Below are 23,854 nucleotides of genomic sequence, written 5' to 3'. Positions count from 1 at the left end.
CAGTTCCCCGGCTCCTTTCCTAGCCCACACGGTGTGGGTTTCATAAATGTTCGAATGTTTGAATAAAGTCCGCATGAGTCATTTCATTTATCTGTTTGAAGAAGGCAGTATTTTGTCACTCTTTCTGTTCCCATTTGCTTGCCCCAAATTTCAGAGAGCTGGTTTGAATTAACTCAGAGGCAACAGGTGAGGTGCTGGCGAGCTCGACTGAGCTGATGTGTGTTTCAGCTCTCGGTTTTTGGAATCTGGAAAAGATATTTTCCTTTGTACCAGAATGTTAACTATATCCCCAAACTGTGTTTCTAACATGAACGAATGGGTCAGAGTTCAGTACCCCGGGCAGTTTTCAAACCAAATTTGGTAATGTTGATTTAAAACGGCTCCACAAGAAAAGCACCCAGTACAATCATGGAAAATACTAGAACTGCTTTCTGTACCGCCACATATTGTTGAGAGAATTGTTCCCTGAAGTTATATTAATCGCAGAGAAGGATTCTAAAGCTCTCTCTCTCTTTGTTTTTTTTTTTAAACAGGACCAATTTGACAACTTAGAAAAACACACACAGTGGGGAATTGACATTCTTGAGAAATACATCAAATTTGTAAAGGAAAGGACAGAGATTGAACTCAGCTATGCAAAGCAGCTCAGGTAAGTCGATATTAAAAAAGGTTATTTGTTAATTGCAAAATGGATGTAGTGATAATTTATATACTCATTTATCCTGTGAATGTATAGTACTTAAATATTTTCCCCCTTTTATGTAAGGTAATATTTCAGTTAGAAACCATTGCTTTTGGGGCGCCTGGGTGACTCAGTCGTTAAGCATCTGCCTTCAGCTCAGGTCATGATCCTAGAGTCCTGGGTTCAAGCCCCGCATCGGGCTCCCTGCTCCACGGGAAGCCTGCTTCTCCCTCTCCCACTCCCTCTGCTGTGTTCCCTCTCTTGCTGTGTCTCTCTCTGTCAAATAAATAAATAAAATCTTAAAACAAAACAAAAAAAACCTTGCTTTTGATAGAGAAAATTTATTTTCATAGAACAATAAAAATAAAAACTAAGTTATTGCTATTAGGCTCTGTTTTTCTTTTTCTTTTCTTTTCTTTTTTTTTTTTAAAGGATAGTTTTTGAATTTTGGGGCTACTTTTTTTTTTTTTTTCAAGAAAACTCCTAATTGAAGTGTAATATATAGAGAGGTAGAAGTGCATGTCATAAGTGTATAGCCCCAGAAATCTTCCCAGAGTGAACACCCCCGTGTCATCAGCTCCCAGGTGGAGAAATAGGCAAATCCAGGCCCAGAGGTCCCCTGGCCCCTTCCAGTGCAACACCTTCCTCCCATGGCTGTTCACACTTCTGACTTCCAGTGACACAGACGGTTTTGCCTGCTTTTGAACCTCATGCGAAAGTACTCACTTATTAAGCACTGTTTGCGTTTGGCTTCTTTTGTTCTACTTTAGGTTTGGGACAGTCATTTGTGTGGCTGTCTGTGGGGGAGCTTGTTCCATTCACTGGTGGTTGGTCTTGGGTGTGTGAGTATACCACAGTTCACCCACTTCTCGGCCACCAGGCTATTGCTTGGCCCCTTTTTGGGGATACGAACTCTATATACACCCAAGACTGGAATTGTGGGGTCACAGGTGTTTAGCTCTAAGTAGATAGTTTTCCAAACTGCTTCTCCCGATCCACGCTCCATCTAGAAGCCTGTACGAGTCCCGTGGGCAGCATTTTAAAAGTGCTTGGACCGCTTACATATTTAATGGTGAAATTATCCGAGGAATCTGTGCTTTTAGCTAGAATGTGTAAAAGTTGTTGGTAGAATGAAGCTGGAACTGGATGTAGTGGTCACAATCTTTAATGATTTCTTGTTTGGTGGAATGGGTTGGTGCCGATTGTTTGAAGATCTGTTAAAGATCCAGATGACTTTTGGTCTAGAAACATTTCGTTTGAACCCAAAGAGTGTCTGCAGAAGGGATATGTCAGGGGCCCTGAGAGAAGGTGGATTCTCCTAGAGCTGGTGTTGTTTACAAATAAGGCCCTGAGGGTACATGTGGATGTTTTTGTGAATGACACGTGCTCTTTCCATTGAGTAAATCAAACAAAAACCCATTGCTCAATGAAACAGGCTTATGACTTGCTGAACCCAGGTCGATCTCTGGCACTGCGTGTGTGCATCCGCCTCCCATCCTGAATGTAGCAACAGGGAAGGGGCTGCTTCGTCCTCATTAGCCAAATATCACACTGTTCATCGTAATGCCCTTCGTGGGAAAATGGGTTACATAACGTCCTTAGCCAGAATACGGTCTCACTGCATGGATTTACGTGTTTGTTCCCTTTCTTCTTCTGTTAGCTTACACTTGTCTTCCCGGCACCTTTGTCATGATCCTGTTTTGTTCAGGAGGTTTGGGAGTAGATGCTGTTAATTCAGCTTTTAGCAAATGTCTGCTCCTTTCCGTGTCACAAAGGGAAAGGGCTTTCTTGGCTCCCCCTCTGAACTGCACCTGGCTTCTGGCCCTTTCTTACCGTCCTAGGTGAGGGGCGGAGGATGCAGGTAGCAAAAGGGGGGGGCTGTTGGAAAAGAATGCAAATTCCAGTGTGGGTTTAGGGTCAAGTGCGGTGGCTCTCCTTGACTGTGTACCCTCTTGTGGATCACAAGTTGAAGTAGATGTCAGGGTTCTCACGGCAGCCTCTTGAGAAGTGCTTTTCCTGAGATTTAAATATGTATCTAGTAGGCTCTGTGCCCAACATGGGGCTCAAATGCACAATCCCTAGACCAAGAGTCGCATGTTCCTCTGACTGAGCCAGCCAGGCGCCCCCTGAGATGTATGTATTAACATTGTTTCATTCCATCCCTAGGCCGTGTCTGAATTCGTTCTTGTTGGCAGAAGTTGATGTACCGGATCAGGAGTAATTGAACTAACCCTTCAGACTGGTCTCCTCCCCCTCGATACTGAGCCCTTAGCCAGGTCCTCAGTGCCAGTACATAAGCCTCCTTCCTGTCCTTGGCTGATTTGCTTGCCCGCTCACCGAAGAGACTCCGTTCCCCTTTTCTGCAAACCCAGCATCTCCTTTCCCATCCTCGCCACTTGTTTGCTACGTCCCCGAGAGCACGGAAGCAGTCAGAAGAAAATGTCCTGAGACTCTCAGCATCTGTGCCCCCTGCCCCGAGATGCTTCTGTCTACATCCAGGCCTCCCCTCTTGTGCACTCGGTGTCCCCCCTCCCTCCGGCTCTGGAACCGAGCCCCAGTGCTTCTCTCTCCCACGTCCTCAGATCTTCTCTCCCGGGTTATTATCCCCGTCGACACCCGAGCACGCCATCATCCAAAAACAAACTTTCCTGAGATCATTCTTCCTACCCGGTGCCACCGTTTCTTTGTTCCCCTTTGCAGTCAAACGTCTTCAAAGGGTTCTTACTTGCTGTCTCCAATCCCTCCCCTCTCGCTACCTTAAACTCACTGCACACCTCTCTGCCAGCACTGCCCTTTCAGGGCCCCTGTGACTTCCGTATTGTTCAACCCAATCGCCTGTCCGCAGTCTGGCGTCCTTGACCTATCGGCGGCTTTGACGGGGCGGATGCTTCCTCCTCCTGGCTTGGCCTCAGTCTAGTCTTCTGGCTTCCTTCCTCCCTCACTGGGAACTCCTTCTTAGCATCTCACGGGGTCCTCTTTGCCTCCTGCCTCTTCACCCAGTATGCCCTAGTTCCCAGTCCCTGTCACCTCCCCCTCTCGGTCTGTGTTCCCTGGGTGCTCTCATCTGGCTTTAAGTGTGATCCACGTGACAGTGGCTCGCAGGTGTGTGGACCTCCAAGCTAGCCCTCTGTCCTGGACTCCAATATAGATTATGCATTACCTCCTAAAATCTATCTGAAATGGAAAGTGTCCGAAGCCGAAGCTGCCCACCTACAGTGTGCGTCTGCATGGCCCGGCTTTTCCCATGCACTTGAAGGCAGCTGCTCCTTCCCTGTTAGGTCAGAAACCCTGTTCTTCGTTATGTCAGAAATTCCCTCTTTCTCTGCCACTACCCCGCCCCCATCCCGTGTCCCCAGTGTAAGCCATCAGGAAGTCCCAGTGACTGTACTTGGCAAATTTACCCAGGATCCGACCCCTTCTTCTGACCTGCACCTCGGCCGCTGTGGTCCAGTCCCCATCACCTCTCACCTGGGTTATTCCGAGGCTTCTAACTGGTTTCTCTTATTCCCCTCTTATCCCCTCTTGTCTGTCTGTTTTCCACAAAGCAGCTAGATCATGGCACTCTGTTCAAAATTCCAACGACTTCCCATTTCACTCTGTAAATCCAGAGCCCTTAGCATGGATGTCCTGCAAAGCCCTATGTGACCATATCCCCCAACCTCTCTGACGTCTCTTTCCTCCTCTTCCCTCTCTCTGCTCTAACCATACCAGCCTCCTTGCTGTGTTCTCTCCTGATGCATGATAGGAACTCAGGAAATAGTTGTAGGAAGGCTGAATCGAGACGTCCAGGTCTGAGATGTTTGGTCCCCACTGCTTCAAGGAGAATCATGTGTTTGCATAAGCTATGAGAGCTGATGAGGGCTTACCAACAAACAGAACAACCAACAGTGTGTGAGCAGAGTACCAGGGGAGCTCAGATGAACAAGACACCTTGGAGCTCACCTTCTCACTGTGGAAAACAGACCACATGCAAATAAGCAAACAAGATTTTTTTAAAGATAGCATTTATCAACCCAGGTAAATAAAGCCAGTGGTGTAATAGAGCGTGATAGTGGGTGGGGGTTACGTAGCTAGACTGGCCAGGGAAAACCTGTTGCTTGAGAACGGAAACACAAAGAGAGAAGACCAGCATGCCAAGGTCTGGGTTTAGCTCTTCCAGGCCAAGGGGTCAGTGAGTGCAAAGGTCCTGAGGTGGAAACATGTTCAAGGAATGGAAAGGCCAGGGTGACTGAAGCATGGTCAGCAAATGCTTGCTTGAAATACCAGTGTGATTTGAAAAAGCAACACGATCTTTTTGGAGAGATTTCTGGTATTAAATCATTTTTAATTTTTTCAGCATTAATTAGAGGAAAAATAATGCTAACTTAGTTTTTTTTTTTTTTTTAAGATTTTTTAAAATTTATTCATTTGACAGACAGAGATCACAATAGACAGAGAGGCAGGCAGAGAGAGGACAGAGCAGGCTCCCTGCTGAGCAGAGAGCCCAATGTGGGGCTCAATCCCAGGATCCTGGGATCATGACCTGAGCTGAAGGCAGAGGCTTTAACCCACTGAGCCACCCAGGCGCCCCAGTTTTTTTTTTTTTTTTAAGATTTTATTTATTTATGTGTCAGAGAGAAAAAGAGCGCACAAGCAGGCAGAGTGGCAGGCAGAGGTGGAGAGAGAAGCAGGCTTCCCGCCAAGCTAGGAGCCCGATGCGGGACTCGGGCATTGTGACCCAGGACCCTGGGATTGTGACCTGAGCCAAAGACACCAGCTTAACCAACTGAGCCACCCAGGCGTCCCTATGCTAACTTATTTTAGAAGCAGTGGGTGTTCATTGGGGCTTTGATTTCTGTAGGTTGGGGGGTTGGCAAACTACAGCCTATGTCCCAATCCATCCACTGCCTGGTTTTATAAATAAAGTTATGCAGAAACATGGCCACGCCCATTCATTAATGTGTTGTCCTATGGCTGCTTCTGAGAACAATTGCAATTGACTAGTTGCAACAGGGACACCTGAGCATGACGCCCTTCCAAGTGTAAAATACTATCCGTCTGACCTGTTTCAGGAAAAGTTTACTGACCCTTGCCAGAATTACTATTTCTTCAAGGCAATGTAAGGTCGAATTCCTAATCAAAGTTTAAAACATTCCATATGACCTATAGAAGAGAACCAACTATCGGTTGCCCTTAGCTCCTGTTAAAAAAGCTATATTATTTGTTAGCCAGATAATGAATTCACATGATTAAAAATGCCAGAGGTAGAAAATGGTGTGCAGGTAAGGGTCCCTTCTCTTAACCCTGACCCTGGGGACAATAAATGTTATCAGTCTCTTGTTTATCTTTTCCAAGAAATTTTATGACACCGCAGGCAAATGAGGGTGTGTTTTCTTCCTTGCTTCCCGAGCAGTTCCGTGTGTCCTTGTCTCTCTACATCCTGGAGATTGTTCCGAGGACTCATTATTTTTGCGGTTTTACAGTATTGCTATGGCTTGGTGGACATGTTGATTGTTTCCAATTGTTTGCAACTCGGAACAAAGTTGCAATGCATAACCTTGAGTAATGCACTTGGACAAGCCGTTCCAGAAATAAAGTTCCTGAATGTATCACTCTGGTTCTGGTAGAGTTCACCAAGTTGCCACTCAAAGGCTGTGACCCTTACGGCTTATGGCACAGCGTGGGGCAGTGCCATTGACCTTGACCCTCAGTGCTCCTTGGTACCAGTCTTGTCCTGTCTTTGCCAATGTGATAAGTAAAAATAGGAGAGTCTGAGCCCTAGTTTGTGTTTCTCTTATTATCAATGAGGTTGAGCCTGTTTTTATACCTTTGAGTCATTTATACGTTCTTTTTGGTGAACCATTCATGTCCTGGCCAACTTTTTTTTTTTTTTAATTAGAGTTAATTGTCAATAAAAGGTAATTATGTAGAAATCATTTTATAAAATATATTGTGTATACAAGGAATTCCACTTATATTTACTTTCACCATAAAAAAATACATACAGATGGAACTGAAGGATTTGCTGAACCATAAATATTGAATTCTTACAAGATTTAGCAGAAAAATTATTAAAAACTTGTAGGATGTCATTACTGGTTTTTGTTTTTGTTTTTTTTAACTTCTTGTTATAACTTTAAGCAAGCTCACTTGGCTCACTGCTAAGTAAGAGAAAGGAAATAATCTTTACATGTTTTGCTTCCTCTTCTAGTTGAGCTATATAATGTGGTCTGTAACACAGTCCCACAGTTAACTTGTCTTAATTCTGCATTTATTTGCTTACTTACTTATCATTTATTTCTTTATTTATTAGAGAGAGAGTATGTGTGAGCATGGTAGGGGAGAGGGGGAGAGACAATTTCAAGCAGATTCTGTGCTGAGCGCAGAGCCCGATGCCTGGAAGGATCCCATGATCCTAACATCATGACCTGAGCCAAAGCCGAGAGTCAGAGGCTTAAGCTGAGAGTCAGAGGCTTAACCGACTAAATCCCCCAGGCGCCCCTTAATTCTGTATTTAAATATAAATGTATGCTCACCTCCATTCGTCCTAGCACAACCTCTCCCCCTGTCTCTTGGCATCAAGAGAAATATGAATATTTCCTTCCCTAATAAGAGTTTGTGGAGTAATTCTCCCGAGTTTGTTTCTGTTTGAGAATGTCCCCATACTTGATAATAATTTGACCTGGTTATTCGCCAGTCATATTTTCGTCCTCTCCAAACTTTGTCGCTGCATTGGTTTTTGGTGGAAAAGTCTGGGGCCAGCCAGATTTTTTTTTTCTTTTTTTGTAGGTGAATTTTTTTGACTATATATGTGAGGAATTTTTTGTTTGTTTAGCGGTTTGATGGCATCGCCAAGCTCAGCCTTGTTGATCATTCTTGGTCAGTTTCCTTAGAGCCCATTCACATGCAGATCCAATCCCTCATTTACTTCGGGATCACTTTCTCCAGTTACATCTGAATATTTTTTCTGTATGATTTACTGGCTTTATATACTTCAGAGATACAGCTTTTCCTTATGTTAAAGTATCCGGTTCTTTAGGTAATCTTTTCTTCTGCTTTTGTTAGTTGCTTTCCTTACAATGATCATCTCAAAGCTTGCTTCTGTTACATTTGATACCCAGCCCACTGTATACATTAGTTCTGTAGTGGTAGCTTCCGTTCTTAGTTCATTTCCTTACCTTTGCAGTCTGTTTGAGCCCATGGCCTGGGAATTCTCGACTTCATTGGCTTTGTGTTTTTATGAAGTTTTCCTGTAGTGTAAAATATTCTGGAGGGGTTTGCTTTTGTTTCTTTTGCTTCCTTTCTTCCAGATTGTTTGTTTGCTTGGTTTTTTGATTTGTTGTGGGGTTTTTTTGTGTTTCTTTTTTTTGGGGGGGATTCCCTCGCTCCCTTCTTTTTGTTCCTCCGAATCTTTCTTCCTTCCTTCCTTCCTTCCTTCCTTCCTTCCCTCTTTTCCCCTTCCTTCCTTCTCTCCTGTATTACATGTCCTATGTTTTCGCCTCACTTATGTTTAATATGGGCAGTTCGGCGAAACAGTTGACAGAACGGACGCTAGAGCCCCAGTACCTGGGATGCATTCTTGATTCTTCTGTTCAATCGTCGCACAGCTTGGGGCCCATCCTGTCTGTGCTTCATCTTTTTCATCTGTAAAATGTGAATAATAGTAATTCCTCCTTTCCAGGGTTGTTAAGGGGGCTTCATGAGATACGGCACATGAACTTCCTAAGCATGCTTTTCTTACCCACCTAAGCAACCCTAGTGCTGCTGTAGGTTCTGATAGAGGGTAGGTGAGCGTTCCTGGCCGTGCTTCTAGAACGGTTGGCCTTTCCCTCTGAGCTCTGTTACGGGGTAAGGGTGAGGCAAAGCATCTGGCTTTGTACTTTTCATCTTTGAGACTCTGAGTGTGTTCCAGAACTCTGCTAGAGGTTGTGTTTGAGAGTTTAGTCCGCTAGGTCAAAGATAATCCTCGTTCCTTTGGGATGCCTAGGTTAGGCGTGATCTCCCGCGGGCATCCAGCTTCGAGCCCTGGAGCGTGAGGATCCAGGTGGTGTGACCCCTGCTCCTGCCTGAATTCTGGAACCTGGGTGGTCAGCCTGCACATCTTCTCAGAGCTTTCCTGTCACTGTCCTCGATTGTTTACTCACCCTTCAGTGTATATTGTCGAAACTGATATTAAGGGTTTTATGGGCTTATTCCTACCCCACTTCACCCCCGGCCGTAGTGGCAGCAAGAGTAGGGACAGCATCCTTCTCCACGGCCCCAGAATCTTCTGTCCCTCACCACGGTCGCCACTTTACAAAGTGCGTAGACTGAAATTATGCTTCTTTCCCCATGGGCTTGTTTTCTGCTGTTGATCATTGTCCTGGCTTTTCCTTCTCACCTCTTGTTGGGAAAGCACAGTTCTCTGATTGAATTTTATTCTGCTGTCTTTGTCTGGAAGTCTTGTGGTGAGCTTTGAAAAAAAAAAAAAGAAAGAAAGAAGGAAAGATAGAGAAAAAAAAAACCAAACACATTCTTGGACCCAACCCTGGACCTTCCATTTCAGAGAGCCTGGCACTGGGCCCAGGTATCTCCTTTTTTTTTTTTTAAAGCTTCCCTGTGGCTCTTCGGATCAACCAAGTTTAAACCCAGTATCCTTATGAAAGGATTATGTTTTTCTCTTACCTTTTCATTAGCCTGTCTGAAGAACAAGTGTAATACATAAAACACTTAAAATTTCTCAGAAAGATCCCATAAATTTAAAGCTGCTCTTTGTGGTTTATTTCCTTGCTTGTTTTTAAGTGACCCCATACAAAATAACTTTCATCTCTAATGGAGATGAAAGTTGATCCTTCTGTCTAGTGGTCCCTGAGAGAAAAATTCTCATTTTCCCTTCCATACCTCTTAAGCTTTTAGTTTTCTGTTGGCATTTATAGAGTGAATTACTCACTGGTGCTTTTAAGAAGCATTTTGAATGCTGTATATGCCAACATGGTCAAAGTGAGACTCATTCATCCCAACGTGACCGTCTCCACAGGTTGTCACCCACAACAGACCTCCCCCTATTGTCTTTAATCCCGTTTCGGTTTGGACTGGTGAGAAAGAACTAAAAAGAATTCTGGTTTTACCTGTCTCTAGTCAAGCTATGTTTCCTTCAACTAGATATAAAATTTAAAATTCTTTTTATGAAGGCTTAGGACTGGAAACTGAAAAGAAAATGTGTATTTATTAAATTTTTTAATTTATTTTTTAAAATGTGGAGTGGGTTTTTGCTTGTTTGTTTTATTTAAGTAGTCGCTACACCCCACCTGGGGCTCGAACTCACAACCCCAAGATCAAGAGTCTCACACACTTCTGACAGCTCTGGGAGGTTGAGACCCACGTCAGGCTCCTCGCAGGGCATGGAGCTTGCTTAAGATTCTCTCTCCCGCTCCCTCTGCCCCCGCCCCCCAACTCCTCTTCCTCTCTGCCAAAAAAAAAAAAAAACCAATCAAATTAAAAAAAAAACACATGCAGCCAATAGGCTTTTTAACACTCCAACTTCCCATATATTCTACTCTATGTCTATGTGGAAAAGAACCTCTTGGTTTTATAGTCATGTGCTTTCCATGTGTTCCCCTTTCCATCCTGGCCACCTGTTAAGTACGATGGACTGTTTTTACTAAATCTGCCTTTTAAGGAGTGACTGTGGTGAACCATCTCGCTGTACTGTGCTTTCAACAAGGAAGATTTCTCTCCTTTGCATTATTTGTGTCTTTAAGCCACATTATTAATGAATTAATTTATTTATTTCAAAGATTTTATTTTTGAAGTAATCTCTATACCCAGTGTGGGGCTCGAACCACAATCCCGAGCTCGAAAGTCACATGCTTCACCTGCTGAGCCAGTCAGGTGCCCCTAAGCCATATTTTTAAAGGAAATGTTTTTCAGCATCCTTTTGGATCTAGATTTATTAGGAAAACTGTTCTATGCGTCCAGAGTATCAGCAGAGAAAATATGACTTGGTTTATTGAAGCATGGGTCACACCAGAGCAGCCTTCAAGCAGGAACGTTCTCTTCTCATCAGTTATTAATTATAATTAATAGTCAAAAATTAATTAAATTTTGAAATGATCATATGCTCATGTCTTCATTTTACTTTTATTTCATTACTATTGATGATATTACTGTTATCATTACTATTTTAAGTAAGCTCTGTGCCCCACGTGGGGTTTGAACTCATGACCCCAAGATCAACACTCACATGCTCTACTGAGTGCACCACCCACGTGCTCTTCATATCTTCATTTTATTTTATTTATTTTATTTTTTAAAAGGTTGTATTTATTTACTGGTCAGAGAGAGCGAGAGCACAGGCAGGGGGAGCGGCAGACAGAGGGAGAAGCAGGCTCCCTGCCGAGCAGGGACTCGGGACTCAATCCCGAGACTCTGGGATCCTGACCTGAGCCCAAGGCAGATGCTTAATAGACTGAGCCACCCAAGCATCCAATAACTTCATTTTAAATTGCAACAATTGATATTCTGTTGGGTGTTATATACTGCATCAGAAAACTTGAAGGGGCAATAGAGGTCATTTCATCCAACTCCCTTAAACTCCCAGATGACGCCCAGACTTGCTCACTGATTTGTCTGGGTTCAACCCATCCCAGAGCAATGTCTTTTTTTTTTTTTTTTTTTTTTTTTTAGATTTTTATTTATTTATGTGACAGACAGGGATCACAAGCAGGCAGAGAGGCAGGCAGAGAGGGGGAAGCAGGCTCCCCGCTGAGCAGAGAGCCTGATGTGGGGCTCAATCCCAGGACCCCAGGATCATGACCTGAGCCGAAGGCAGAAGCTTAACGCACTGAACCACCCAGGCGCCCCTTTTATACTGAAGTCCATTGCCTCACGTCATCTAGTAACACCTGTTAGAGATGTAATCACATCCACTTTGTATGTAAAAAGTACCATGATCAAGATTGTAAACTTATGATGGCACATTTTTCTAGGCGAATCTGTAGATTCAGGGAGAATAAAAGAAAATGTGAAATAATGAAAGTAGCTACTAGGAAAGAGGAATAGAAACGGGATAAACAGGGAAGTGAGTACTGCATTGTGGTCAAGTGAGGACCCCCGTCATGGACCGTTAGTCAGCCTCTCCTGGCTGTTGCCACCCAAGTCAGGGGTGGGATCCATGGGAGTGAGTTTCATTTTTTTCAGGGTTACCTCCTGGTTTTTGTGTAAATTTAAGTGTGTTAAATGTAAAGATTGTCTGGATTCTTGACCTGGAGGCGAGATTAGAAAGAGAGATGTGAGTGATTTTGTCTCATCTGAGTGTGGTCAGTGCAAATCTCCTGGGCAGGCAGGTCCTCCTAATTAAACGTCTTATGTTAACAGCCCCTAAATTCCTTTCCTTTTCATTAGCTCTTTGCAGGAGCAACCACACAGCCCTGACAACATGCCTTTGGCACTTGTTTTTTTTTTTTTTTTTAAGATTTATTTATTTATCTTAGAGAGCACGAGTGGGAGGGGCAGAGGGAGAGAGAGAATCTCAAGTAGACTCCCTTCTGAGCACACAACCCCGAGATCATGACCTGAGCCAAAACCAAGTCAGATGCTTAACCACGGTGCCCCCTAGGCACCCGGTACTTGGATTTTTAATTTGAGCATTTGGACATAGTCCACATGCTTTTCTTGGATCATCGTGAAGATGATCGGGAGGGAACGGTGGCCCGGAGGGAAACTCACCCTCAGCTCAGTGCTGCAGATGAAATCGGCCGCAGGTGCACACATGGTCTGTACTCTCCAATTAAAGTCAGGTTGTAACAGCCAGGTTAGCATCAACTCCTGACCCTTTCTGTTCTCACGTGCTCTACCTTTGGGGTAAAAGATTAAAAACGATGCAAATCTTTCACAACCAGAGCTTTATCTCCCATGCAGAAAAGATGCAAGGAAGCAGGGGCACCTGGCTGGCCCAGCTGGGAGAGCTGGCAACTCTTGGTCTTGGGGTCGTGAGTTCCAGCCCCACATTGGGTGTAGAGATGACTTTCTTTAAAAAAAAGGAAGGAAATAAATGGATTTCAGCTGCGGACATTTTGCGTTTTTTTTTTTGTTTTGTTTTGTTTTAACTTACGCACAAAGCACTGACTTCATCTCTCATTCCCGATTTCTCAATCATCTTTCTATAGAAGGTGATATGTCTGCATTTTTGTTTTAGGAACCTCGCAAAGAAATACCAACCTAAAAAGAACTCGAAGGAGGAAGAAGAATACAGGTCTGTTTAACGCTGATAATTATGTGCTGGTAATCTTTACACCGGCCGTGATGCTGATGAAGGAAAGGGGAAAGGAAATGTACAAAAATAAGCTGCATTCCCCACCCGTGTTTGTGCTAGTTTTTAAATTGGCATCAAGAACGGTAAAAACCCGGCTCGGCTAACTTGCGCTGAGTCACTAGACCTATTCCAGATTGTTTCAATTAAGGTAATTGGGAAAAGCTCAGAATGTAATCTCAGCAAATACAGGAAGTGAGGATTGTGCATTCCATGGTCTTGATTGGCTTTTGTAATGTCAGGCGTCTCTTTGAGAAATCTGTCCATTCCAGTAAGCAACTTAGGCACCTTAGCATGGACAGTGCAAAAGTGTTAAATCTCCAATTTAGATCTAAACACCCATTGAATTAATGCATAGTTGGCATGTACGGTATCTGGGGTCATATTTGAACCAGGATTAACGAGGCTAAATACTGCCTTACATAGAGCGGTTCGGCTTCACAGAATGTAGAGTGCTTCAGTGGTAATTAATTCTGAGCCATTTCAACGAGAACGCTCTTATGAGTAATGAACTTTTGGGATCCTATGGGACATTGACGCACATTAACCTGATTTTAATTAATATTTCGTCAGCACATACAGTGTTAGAACGGACGGGGCCCCTGTCTGAAAGCGTGGCGTGTGCTCATTTCCGTAGGTATACGGCTTGTAAAGCCTTCCTTTCCACCCTGAATGAAATGAATGATTACGCTGGGCAGCATGAAGTTATCTCCGAGAACATGACCTCGAACATCACTGTGGAGTTAGCCCGCTACGTCCAGGAGCTGAAGCAGGAGAGGAAATCGGTAACAGAAGTTTGTTTTTTCCTTCCTAAGAGATGGACCAGGGGCAACGGGAATACTCCTAGAAGCTTTCAGATTAAACACAGTCCTATAACGTGGTGCGTCTTGAACTGAATCGTGGAAAAAGTTATGGACCCTGTTCCTAGAAGGTGTTTCTAGGTCTTTGCAAGGGTCCCTCAGACACTGAAACTTATCTGAGGACACCCCTCCCCCCCGAATAAAATCCCTAAGAGGAGTTTAAATGTATTTGAGGATCTCACACATAAAAAGAATAAGCGATATCAGGTAGTCCACGCGGCGTGGAATAAGGAGTATTAACTTAAATGCTTATAATGTGTTCACAAAAGCCAGAAAGATGATCTCAGTGCCATCAACTGTTTTCTGGGTCCTCGAAGGAAGAGGCCCTTTTTGGTCCTCCTGCATTCATTATCATCTTATCATAGCTCTTACTGTTAACAAAGGAGAAAAACATGCACTCACATAAAGTTTATTCATAGTCAAGGTTTTGTCCTAAAAGGTTTAATTGTAAGCTGCTGTTCGTGTCCTTGTTCTCTGATGGCTTACACAGGGCATCATAATTTGTTAGGAATAAAGTACTAAAGCTGCCCCACGATAATGCTTTTCTCATTTAAATCCAAGTCCACCATAATTCTTCTGGTGCCCTGGACATGCAGGAACCAACAGAGAAGGTGGGATTGCTACTGAACAAATGGAAGAGATGTTAAATAATAATCATCAACATAATTACTTAATTGCAGTTGTGATTGTTGCTGTGAAGTATGCGTGTAGGTGCCACAGGAGGAGATGATAGGAGTACCTAACATGCTTGTGCTCAGGATCGGGGAGAAGCTTTCCAGGGCCCTAAACAGCCAACGTTTTAATAAGACTCAAAGGATGAGGTAGAGTTGCCTGGGACAAGCAACGGAGGTAGCAGCCAGTGCAAAGGTCCTGGGACAGGAAAGTTTTTGGAACATCTGAGGAGTTTACTTCTTTCTAAGTAAGCTATAAATAGGTAGCACATAGCTTTGGGCGAGTTTAGTAGTTAGGAACAGATATATGCCTTAAGAACAACCATTGGTTTGAAAAACAAAGCAAAAACCACGGGTTCATAAACTGAGATGACATATTTTATCTGTTCACATTAGAGCAGTGGATCTCAACTGGGCACAATTTTTCTGCCTACCCCGGCAACACTTACCAGTATCTGGAGATAGTTTTGACCGGCCAGGGGGTTGCCATTGGCATCTGGTGGGTAGAACCCAGAGATGCTCGTAAATATCCTACAATACACAGGCGGCCTCTCCAACAAAGAATTACCTGCCCCATAATGTCCATAGTGCCCAGATTGAGAAACCCTGCACTAGAGCCCCAAATTAGATGACAGCATCTTCCAGACCGTTCATTAAAGATCTTTTCTATGATGGAAAGGAAGCAGTGCACAGAATACTGAAGTTCAGAATGAAGCACAAATGTCTAATATAATCATAAACTAAATAGAGTAAATCTGAACTTGATGTTGGACTGCTTCCCAGGTTCTTGAACTTCCCTCAACCTTGCAAAGTTTATACCTTCTTCCTGTTTGTTTCTTTGTTCAGTGCTTTGTGTCTTTTGACTGACCTTCAGCTACCCATGTAGCTTAGAAATTTAGCAAACACCCTAAACCAGAACTTTCTGCCTTTACTTTAGTACAGAATATAAATTCTGTTTCTGAAGTGAATCATGAGATATGAGCCCACATAAACTGGCTTCCTGTTAACTTTGTTGAATGCCTCTCTTCCAGCCACATGGCCCCCTTGCTATTGCTCAACCTCACCCTGTGTCACCCTGGCCCAGGGCCTTTGTACTGGCTCTGTTCTCCTTCGAAACCTTTGGCTCCAGATATCTACAGAGCTCGCTTACTGACTTCTCAGGAATAGCGTCTTCTTGAGGTCTGTCTTGTCCACCTTACTTAAAATTACAAAGTCTCTCCTCTCTTTCCCCGCCTCATTCCCACCACCTTCCCTGCTTTACTGTATTCCCATAGTGCTTACCAACATCTAACACTTTATATATTTGTTTTCTTTCGTCTCACACTAGAATGTAAGCTCTTCAAGGGCAAGAATTTTCTTGGCTCCTGTCGTATCCCAAGCACCTGGAAGAGTGCCAGGGTGGAAGTAAGCATTAGGAAGTAGAGAGGAGCCGTCTTAGACTCAACTTGATTCACTTTGTTCTTGGACTTTGTGTCATTAGTGGAGGATCCTTGTATTTCCTTTTCATTGTTATGATTGGGTCCTTTTGTTTTATTCATTCACTGCTAATCATGTCTTTTGTACAGTCCGTCATATCTGTAGCTTGAATTCTGTTCCTTTTTTAATCAGGAATTATAGTCATTTATAGAGTAAATTATAGGTGATACAGAGACACATTAAATAAGATCTGCAGTTCGTAGTGCTCCTTTTATTTTAGGGAGAATTACAAGCACACATCTGAGTCAGATGTTCCACTGGGAAGAGCGACAACCACCGGGCTCTGGAAGCATTTCGTAATTACATGAAATGACATTTTAGGAAATTGGGAACCCTTTTAAAGTTCTAGAAAGAAAGAATAGCCATACGTAAATGTGTATTTGTGGTGTTTCAATGGAATGCATCATGAACCTTTGTGCTTTTTTCCTACATATTTATCATTATTTTGAATGACCACGTAATGGGCCATTAGGTTGTATATTGATACGCGGCGACTTTAGAAATTATTCTGGTTATATTGTCTGTTTAATTGTTTCGCCTTGAGTCTTCATTTTTGTGGATTATAATAACTGAGAGCTATTAGGCTTTACATTTTCTCTTCACAGCACCCCTTCGGGAGGGCGGACAGTGACACATTTTATCCCAGACCAGGAGGCTGGAGGCAGCAAGGTGGGGGTCAGGCCCTTCCCCGGGGGGTGGCTCTGTGTGGCTCTCGGGGCCATGCATGTTCACATGCGTGTTTTTGTTTCCACTGAGTGACGTTCTTTAACTTACATTCAAGGATGCCGGGTTAGACAGTGTCCGCTTCTTCACGGGCAATCAGCTCTAGGTAAGGCCCTCCTTGAGGTTGAACCATAATGACCAATATTTCTCCTTTAGAGCTTTCCCTTTGGGCTCCTCTGACTCTTATTAATGAATGATCTTACTTATTCTTGAAAAGATGACTCGTAGGGCACCTGGGTGGCTCAGTTGGTTAAGCAGCTGCCTTCAGCCCAGGTCATGATCCTGGAGACCCGGGATCAAGTCCCAAGTCAGGCTCCTGCTCTGTGGGGAGTCTGCTTCTCCCTCTCTCCCTTAACACCCCCCCCCATGCTCTCTCTCTCTCTCAAATAAATTAATTAATTAAATCTTTTTAAGAAAGAAAAAAGTGAAGATGACTCTTGGCGCGCCTGGTGGCTTGGTCCGTGAAGCATCTGCCTTTGGCTTGGGTTATGATCTCAGGGTCCTGGGATCGAGCCCCACATTAAGCTCTCTGCTCAGCAAGGAGTCTCTCTCTCCCTCTGTGTGCGCTCGCTCTTGCTCTCTCTCTCTCAAATAAATCAATAAAAATCTTTTTAAAAAAGATGACTCTTATTAAAAACACAGCAGAATGGGATCTTCTCTACTTTGTGGTGACATTTGTGACCAGCGGAAGTGACACAACAGAGCTGGAACTCAGATCCAGGTCTTCCGGTGTCCCAGCCAGGGGCCTTGTTGCCATGCTGCTGTGAAGGGCTGACCGCGTGCTGCACATCTTCCCTAGGAGAGGGAGAGCCCAGACCAGCTGTGTGTCCACAGCTCCCTGGGAGGCTGTCAGGCTAGGAGAGGAAAGGATGTTCTGGTCAACAAATGGGCTTGGGATTCAGGCAGCCCCACCAGCTGTGACACATTAGACTGGGTTCCGAGGGCTCTCTGAGCCCCATTCTGAGTCTAGTGAGCTCCTCGCTGAGAAAGGAGTTGGATGCAGGACTCGATCCCAGGACCCTGCCACCATGACCTGAGCTGATGGTAGACACTTAGCCGACTGAGCCACCCAGGTATCTCCCCTCGAGTGTTCTGATCAGGGTTTATTACAGAAAGCAGGAAGGTATACAGGCTTCCCTGAGACCGTATGTCATAACAGTATGGCCCGGTGCATTTAAAAAGAACTTTCTAAAAATGTAGAATTGGTGGACAGCATTGAAATGAGAGGCTTTCACCATTTTAGGTCTAGCTAGTAATTCTCAGAGCTAACCAGAAATCATGTCTTGCTTAAGTGCCAGTCTTAACCATTAGTATAATGCGTTTTGGGCCATTTGGTACAGCGGCGAAATCCTGTCTGCCCAAAGGGATGATTTCAAATTTATAGGATTACTGCTGGATCTCATTACTGCATATCGAGTCATTTCCAAGTTCAGTTTGGAATACTACTGGAAAATTATTTCTCCTCTAGATTTTGCTGTGTTTGAATAGATGAATCTCTAACAAGGGTCTTTGTGGTGACAGAGCTCATTCTGTAAAGAATGTTTCCTTCCTTTGAAAGGAAGGTAGTAAGAGGGAAGTAGAGGGAGAGATGGACATTCTTCTCATCCTGGGGGCCACTTCATGATAATGAGCCAGCTGTGTGTCCTTGAAGTCTTAAAAATCTCCCATTATAAAACAGAACAACACCTGCGGTTCACGTTCTTTGGAGAAAAGGTGGGTTTTAGGCAGCCATGTCCACACCTCCCTTGATCCCATAAGACGTGCAACTCTCCCACATAGTATCTTAAGGAAACAGTTTGTTCCGAGACACAAATTTATAGGCTCGTTGCTAGGAAAATGCATTGATTTTTCAAGAATAACTTTTTTTTTTTTTTTTTTTTAGTTTATTTGAGAGAGGAGATCACAAGTAGGTAGAGAGGCAGAGAGAGGGGGAAGCAGGCTCCCTTCCAAGCAGAGAGCCCGATGTGGGGCTCGATCCCAGGACCCTGAGATCATGACCCAAGCCGAAGGCAGAAGCATAACCCTCTGAGCCACCCAGGCACCCCAGAAATTAGATTTTAGCAAGGTACTCACCTTCTCTTTAGAGAGAATCAGTGGCCTGTCTTTGGGGAGAACATAAGTCAGAGTACACACTGCCGGTTCCTTTGCTTTGTATTCAGTTTTTTGTCTACAGATGTAAATTATCAATAAATCTGTACTATGTGACAATATTTGGGATTTACTGGTGTTCAGGAGAAATTACTGGGAAATCAATATTCTTTTTTTTTTTTTTAAAGATTTTTTTAAAATTTATTTATTTGACAGAGAGAGACCACAAGTAGGCAGAGAGGCAGGCAGAGAGAGGAGAGGAGGAACAGGCTCCCTGCTAAGCAGAGAGCCCGATGCGGGACTCGATCCCAGGACCCTGAGATCATGACCTGAGCCAAAGGCAGCGGCTCAACCCACTGAGCCACCCAGGTGCCCGGAAATCAATATTCTTTATGAGGCAACATGATTAGTTTTAATGTGTAAAATCTGGAAATTTTTATACTTGCCTGATTTTCCTAGATTTTGAGAGATTTGCAATAAATAGAATAGTCATCTCTTTTAGCTGACATGCAAAAAGAACTTCTGTTTCTTTTTTTTTTTTTTTTTTTTTTTTTAAAGATTTTATTTATTTATTTGAGAGAGAGACAGTGAGAGAGAGCATGAGCAAGGAGAAAGTCAGAGGGAGAAGCAGACTCCCCGTGGAGCTGGGAGCCCGATGCGGGACTCGATCCCGGAACTCCGGGATCATGACCTGAGCCGAAGGCAGTCGTCCAACCAACTGAGCCACCCAGGTGTCCCAGAACTTCTGTTTCTTGGGGCACCAGTGGCTCAGTCGGTTGAGCATCCAACTCTTAATTTATGCTCAGGTCTTGATCTCCGGTCGTGAGTTCAAGCCCTGCGTCAGGGTGTGTGGAGTCTACACCCTCCTCCGTCAGGGTGTGGAGTCTACTTTAAAAATTAAAAAAAAAAAAAAAAAAAAAGAACTTCTATTTCTTTTATGTACTCTTCCCCCTTTTTTGAAGGGGGGAATGTTATGATTCATGTATTAATTGTCAATATTTTTAAAGAATGTTACCAAAAATCTGGATTAAAGAACAAAAACTTGAAATTTTTAAAAGTAAAAATCCTCATTTTTTTCCAAGTTATTTTCTAGGTGTCACTTATAGACACAAAGATATTGATGTTTACAAAGACTGATATAGACATGTATATGTAATATGTCTATATAAATATATTTCCTATATATAACAATTAAGCATATTAGTCCTATATGGATATAACTTACATTTTTCTTTATTCCCCATTTAATTTCATAAGCAGTTTTTATTTTTCTGCATGAAAACAGGTAGTTTTCATCATTAGAATCTTAGTGGCTATGCATTATTCTAATGCTCGTATCATTCACTTAACTAATTCTTTACTATTTGACCTGTAGGCTATTACCAGTTTCGGGTTATTTACGTACTTTTAGTTATATAAAGAGTACTGCAGAGAACTCGTTTCTTTCATAGCTCTTTTGTGCGTGGGGTGGGCACCGTTCCTCCAAGCTAAATTCCCAGGAAGAGAGTACGAGGTCGAACATACGTGATTTATGGTTCTTAATTAAGCTCTGGTCATTTACAAGAGTGATGGTCTTTGAGAGAAGTGTAGATGAGATTCCTAAGTCACGGAAATGATCAACGAGGTTGTGAATTACCCGATCTGAAGTGTGGGTAGTTCAGAGTCGCTATCAGATAGATTCCCCTATAAGAATGAGGGTAAAGATACCCTTGCTGGCGATTTTTGCCCATTGAATCAAGTTGTTAAAGAATTTCGGAGAGGTGGTTTGGTTCAGCTCGAGCCTTTGAGTGTGTTTCAGGGTAATGCACGGTGATCACCGCGAACCGTGTAAGAGGGATTTTTATAGAGATTTGTAGCTCCAGAAGGGGAGTCAGGAGGTGCTGGCCGACATTGACTGGAACTTCCAAGCAAGCTTTTCTCAGCAGGTGGAAAGTATGGTTCATTACCAAATATTGCCAGGAACAGAATCGCTTTTTGGCAGCGGCTATCTGAAAAGTTCTAGAGGAAACGATTATACAGTACCTTCAATGACTCACTAAAATTTTTATAAACTCAGAGAGTGCTTACAAGACCCCACATTACTTAGGTTGGCCAGTTATATCTTTTCCCTGAGGTCCCAGAGGTGTTTAAAAATTGATACTAAAAGATACCATGGTCTCCAAGTTAGCTATTGGGTAGGTCCTATTTAGGAACTTAGGGAAGGACTTAATATCCTATAAGGCAGTTTTGTAGCGTGGACTGACCCTACTATGCATCAAATATGTTTTTATAAGAGATTTCAGCAAACAGACAAAGCCTAGCGTGAGGGAATGCAGAAACTAAAACGGTCTTACGTGTGTGATCAAGTCATTACAAGTCAATTTCTGATCTTTCCGGTCCCATTGAGACGCACCTGGGGTGCTCCGTTATAAAGCCAGGCAGGACCTGTGAGGAGAGAACACAGAAAGCCAAGAGGGACTTTTCGATTTCATGACCTGGAGAGGAGGGTTTCCATAATACCTCCTCTTTACTGGGGTTACCACCTTTATTTAAATAAATCCGAAAGCAGGGAGCCCTGTAGAAGTTGCTGGTCTAATGCCTATGTCCTGCTGGTGGGACACCCACGGATAGCTCCTGGTTTAATGTATCTCTAGAAGGTGTATTTGGTTTTGTTATGTCTCCTTTGTTTTGGGAGGACATGTGACAGGCGCGTGCTGTTCATCAAGGCCCTGTCACCGCTGTGGTTCTGTCATTTGCAGAATCATTAAAATTTCACCCGAAATTGTGGGCTAACATACCTAGTTATAACATACCTAGTTATCAGGAGGCTGACATTCTGCTCTTGATTCCCTGGATTTGAAGTGCAGCTTTGGGTTTTGTGGTGCTCCCTCATGAGCTAGAACGAGACCTTCTTTTTCTTCTTAGAACCAGGAATTGTTTCACGGATGTTTTGTGTCCCAGCTGACTCTCCTGTATCCAGGTACCCACTTGCCATTTCCCTGGATGAGCCCGATGCAGCATCTCCGAGCACCCCCTTGTCGGGGGAGGGAGTGTCCCTGGAGCCCAGCAGCACTAGGAGTGATGCCTAGCTGTGCGATGCAGAGGGCTTTTTATCCCATCCAAAAAGAAACTGTGGATCCCCCAAACCCCTTTATCATACCCCTGTTCCAGTCTGCATTTCCTCGGGTCGTTAAATGGCACTCCTTGTTAATGTAATGGTTCTGGCCCAAACAATAGGGCGTCCAGGACTTCTTTTTCCTTCACACCCCATATAATATGGGCCCTGTCTATATAATACAGATCAGGTCCTGTCCGCTCTACCTTCAGTAAACGTTCTGAATCCAAACCCTTCTCACCCCTCATCCGGTCCCTCATTGTCTCACCTGGAGGACTGCCCCAAGCCTCCTACCTCATCCCTCTTGCTCCCAAGGTCTGTGGCGCAGCTCCCCGTCTCCACCTGTGCCACCAGCTGTCCCGTGAACAGGTGCAGCAACCTCCTCCCTGTCCCTCCGCCGCACCTGCCCCATTCGGTGCGTTCTCCGCACGGCAGCCGGTGCAGCCTTGTCATCCTGCAGACAGACCCCGTCCCTCCCTTCCTCGGTCCTTCCCTAGCTTTCCCTCACCCTCGGCGCGGCCCGGGAAACCGCTGTCCGCGGTCCAGCCCTTGCCGGCTTCTGTCTTACCGCTCATCTCGGTCTGATGACGTTGGCATCAGCCGTCGAGGACCACAGGAAGCCCGTTCCTGCTTCAGGGCACCTCCACTGCTGTTCCAGCCGCTCCGAAGGATCTTTCCTTCCCTAGACCTTTGCAAGTTCACGCCTCCAGTTTGTTCAAAAAATGTCATCCGGATCTGTTGAAAATGCTGCTGCACCCACAGCCGCCCTCTCTGTGCCTCGTCCTCTTTCTCTTACCACCGTGGCCACAAGGACAGCACCCAGCATGGGCCGCACCCTGCACCTGGGGGCGTGTAATTCATATGTGTGGAATGAATAAAGTTGATTGTAAGAGCTTTCAGCCTATTGGGGAAGGATTACTGCCTCTAACGTCTCACCCTCGTCAACCTGGCGCCTTATCTGAAACTCTTACTGATGGTGATGCGCATTGTCTGGGATTGGAAGTCCGGGATTGATACCCTCAGCAGGGGTCGAGTGAGGGGCATCACTGCTCCATGTTGGTCATTTTCAGACTCTTTCATCCTAAGAGTTAATCAGGAGGCGCCTGGCTGGCTCAGCCCATAGAGCATGTGACTGTTGATCTCCGGGTCGTGAGTTCAAGTCCAAAAAAGAGTTAATTGAGATTCTTCAAAAACAATCAGAATTTTAAGGAATGTGAGAGAAGGGGTTATTCTGAAAGACAGATACAAGCCTCCTGGAGTCCAGGTGAATTGTCAGTGTGTGGAGAGGTCTGGGTAGCAAAAGCCGGCATGAGAATGACAGGAGCTGTGGGGAGACGGCACCCCAGGAGAGGACAAAGGCCACTTGGCACCGGCTGCTGGATCGCACGTGGGGTCCCCTGCCCGGTGCCCAGATGGTCGAGGGGATGGGTAGGGTTAAGCAACTGAGCCTGACACTGGGAGGTAGTTCACTGGGACAGTATTTGCGTTATAAATAGATGGAGGAAAATGGACCTTCCTGAATAAATCATGTTTATTTAATCCTGTGACCATCCCACACAGATCAGAATGCGCTGCCATCACCAACGCTTCTAGGTCTATGGTTTGGGGTTGCGGTGGCTCCCGTGAGCGGGACTGACGGTGGTTGAGTTTCCTTCCCCGGTCCCCAGCCATGTCTCTGCAGCAAGGATTCGTAGTTGTGCTAATTAATCCCGAGTCAGGCTTGGAAGCTGCTCAGACCCACCACGCTGTGGGTTTTGAGGAAATTATAATATTTGTCACAGACATATTTTCTGCAAGCCCCTTTTTTCTTTGCCCTTTTCAAGTCTTGTGTTCCTTTGTTTTCATCTGGGGAATCTGAGTTTTATTTAAAATTCCAGATGGTTGACTGTCCTCAATTGAGTGTTTATTCTCTCTCTCTCTCTTTTTTTTTTCCCTTTTTTTCTGGATTTGGCTGTTCTCACATCATTGCCATATTTTGCTTTTTTATGGAGT

At 44.3% G+C, this 23,854-nt stretch overlaps 1 protein-coding gene across 13 annotated transcripts in view; it reads left to right on the top strand.

Moving 5' to 3' along the window:
- FNBP1 (formin binding protein 1) overlaps positions 1-23,854 on the top strand; it is a 143,465-nt gene that overhangs the window by 53,343 nt on the left and 66,268 nt on the right. For all 13 annotated transcript variants that reach the window (XM_045082583.1, XM_045082595.1, XM_045082594.1 and 10 more), the window contains exons 2-4: positions 534-649; positions 12,837-12,893; positions 13,588-13,735. In XM_045082583.1, the coding sequence (XP_044938518.1) occupies positions 534-649; positions 12,837-12,893; positions 13,588-13,735 (321 nt within the window). The remainder of the gene's footprint in view (positions 1-533; positions 650-12,836; positions 12,894-13,587; positions 13,736-23,854) is intronic.

This window comes from Mustela putorius, unplaced genomic scaffold (genome assembly GCF_011764305.1).
Source record: "Mustela putorius furo isolate JIRA1106 unplaced genomic scaffold, ASM1176430v1.1 tig00000596_pilon_pilon_pilon, whole genome shotgun sequence".
In the NCBI taxonomy this organism is placed as follows: domain Eukaryota; kingdom Metazoa; phylum Chordata; class Mammalia; order Carnivora; family Mustelidae; genus Mustela; species Mustela putorius.
Note: the sequence above shows the minus strand (reverse complement) of the source record. Positions and strands in the feature narration are given on the sequence as shown.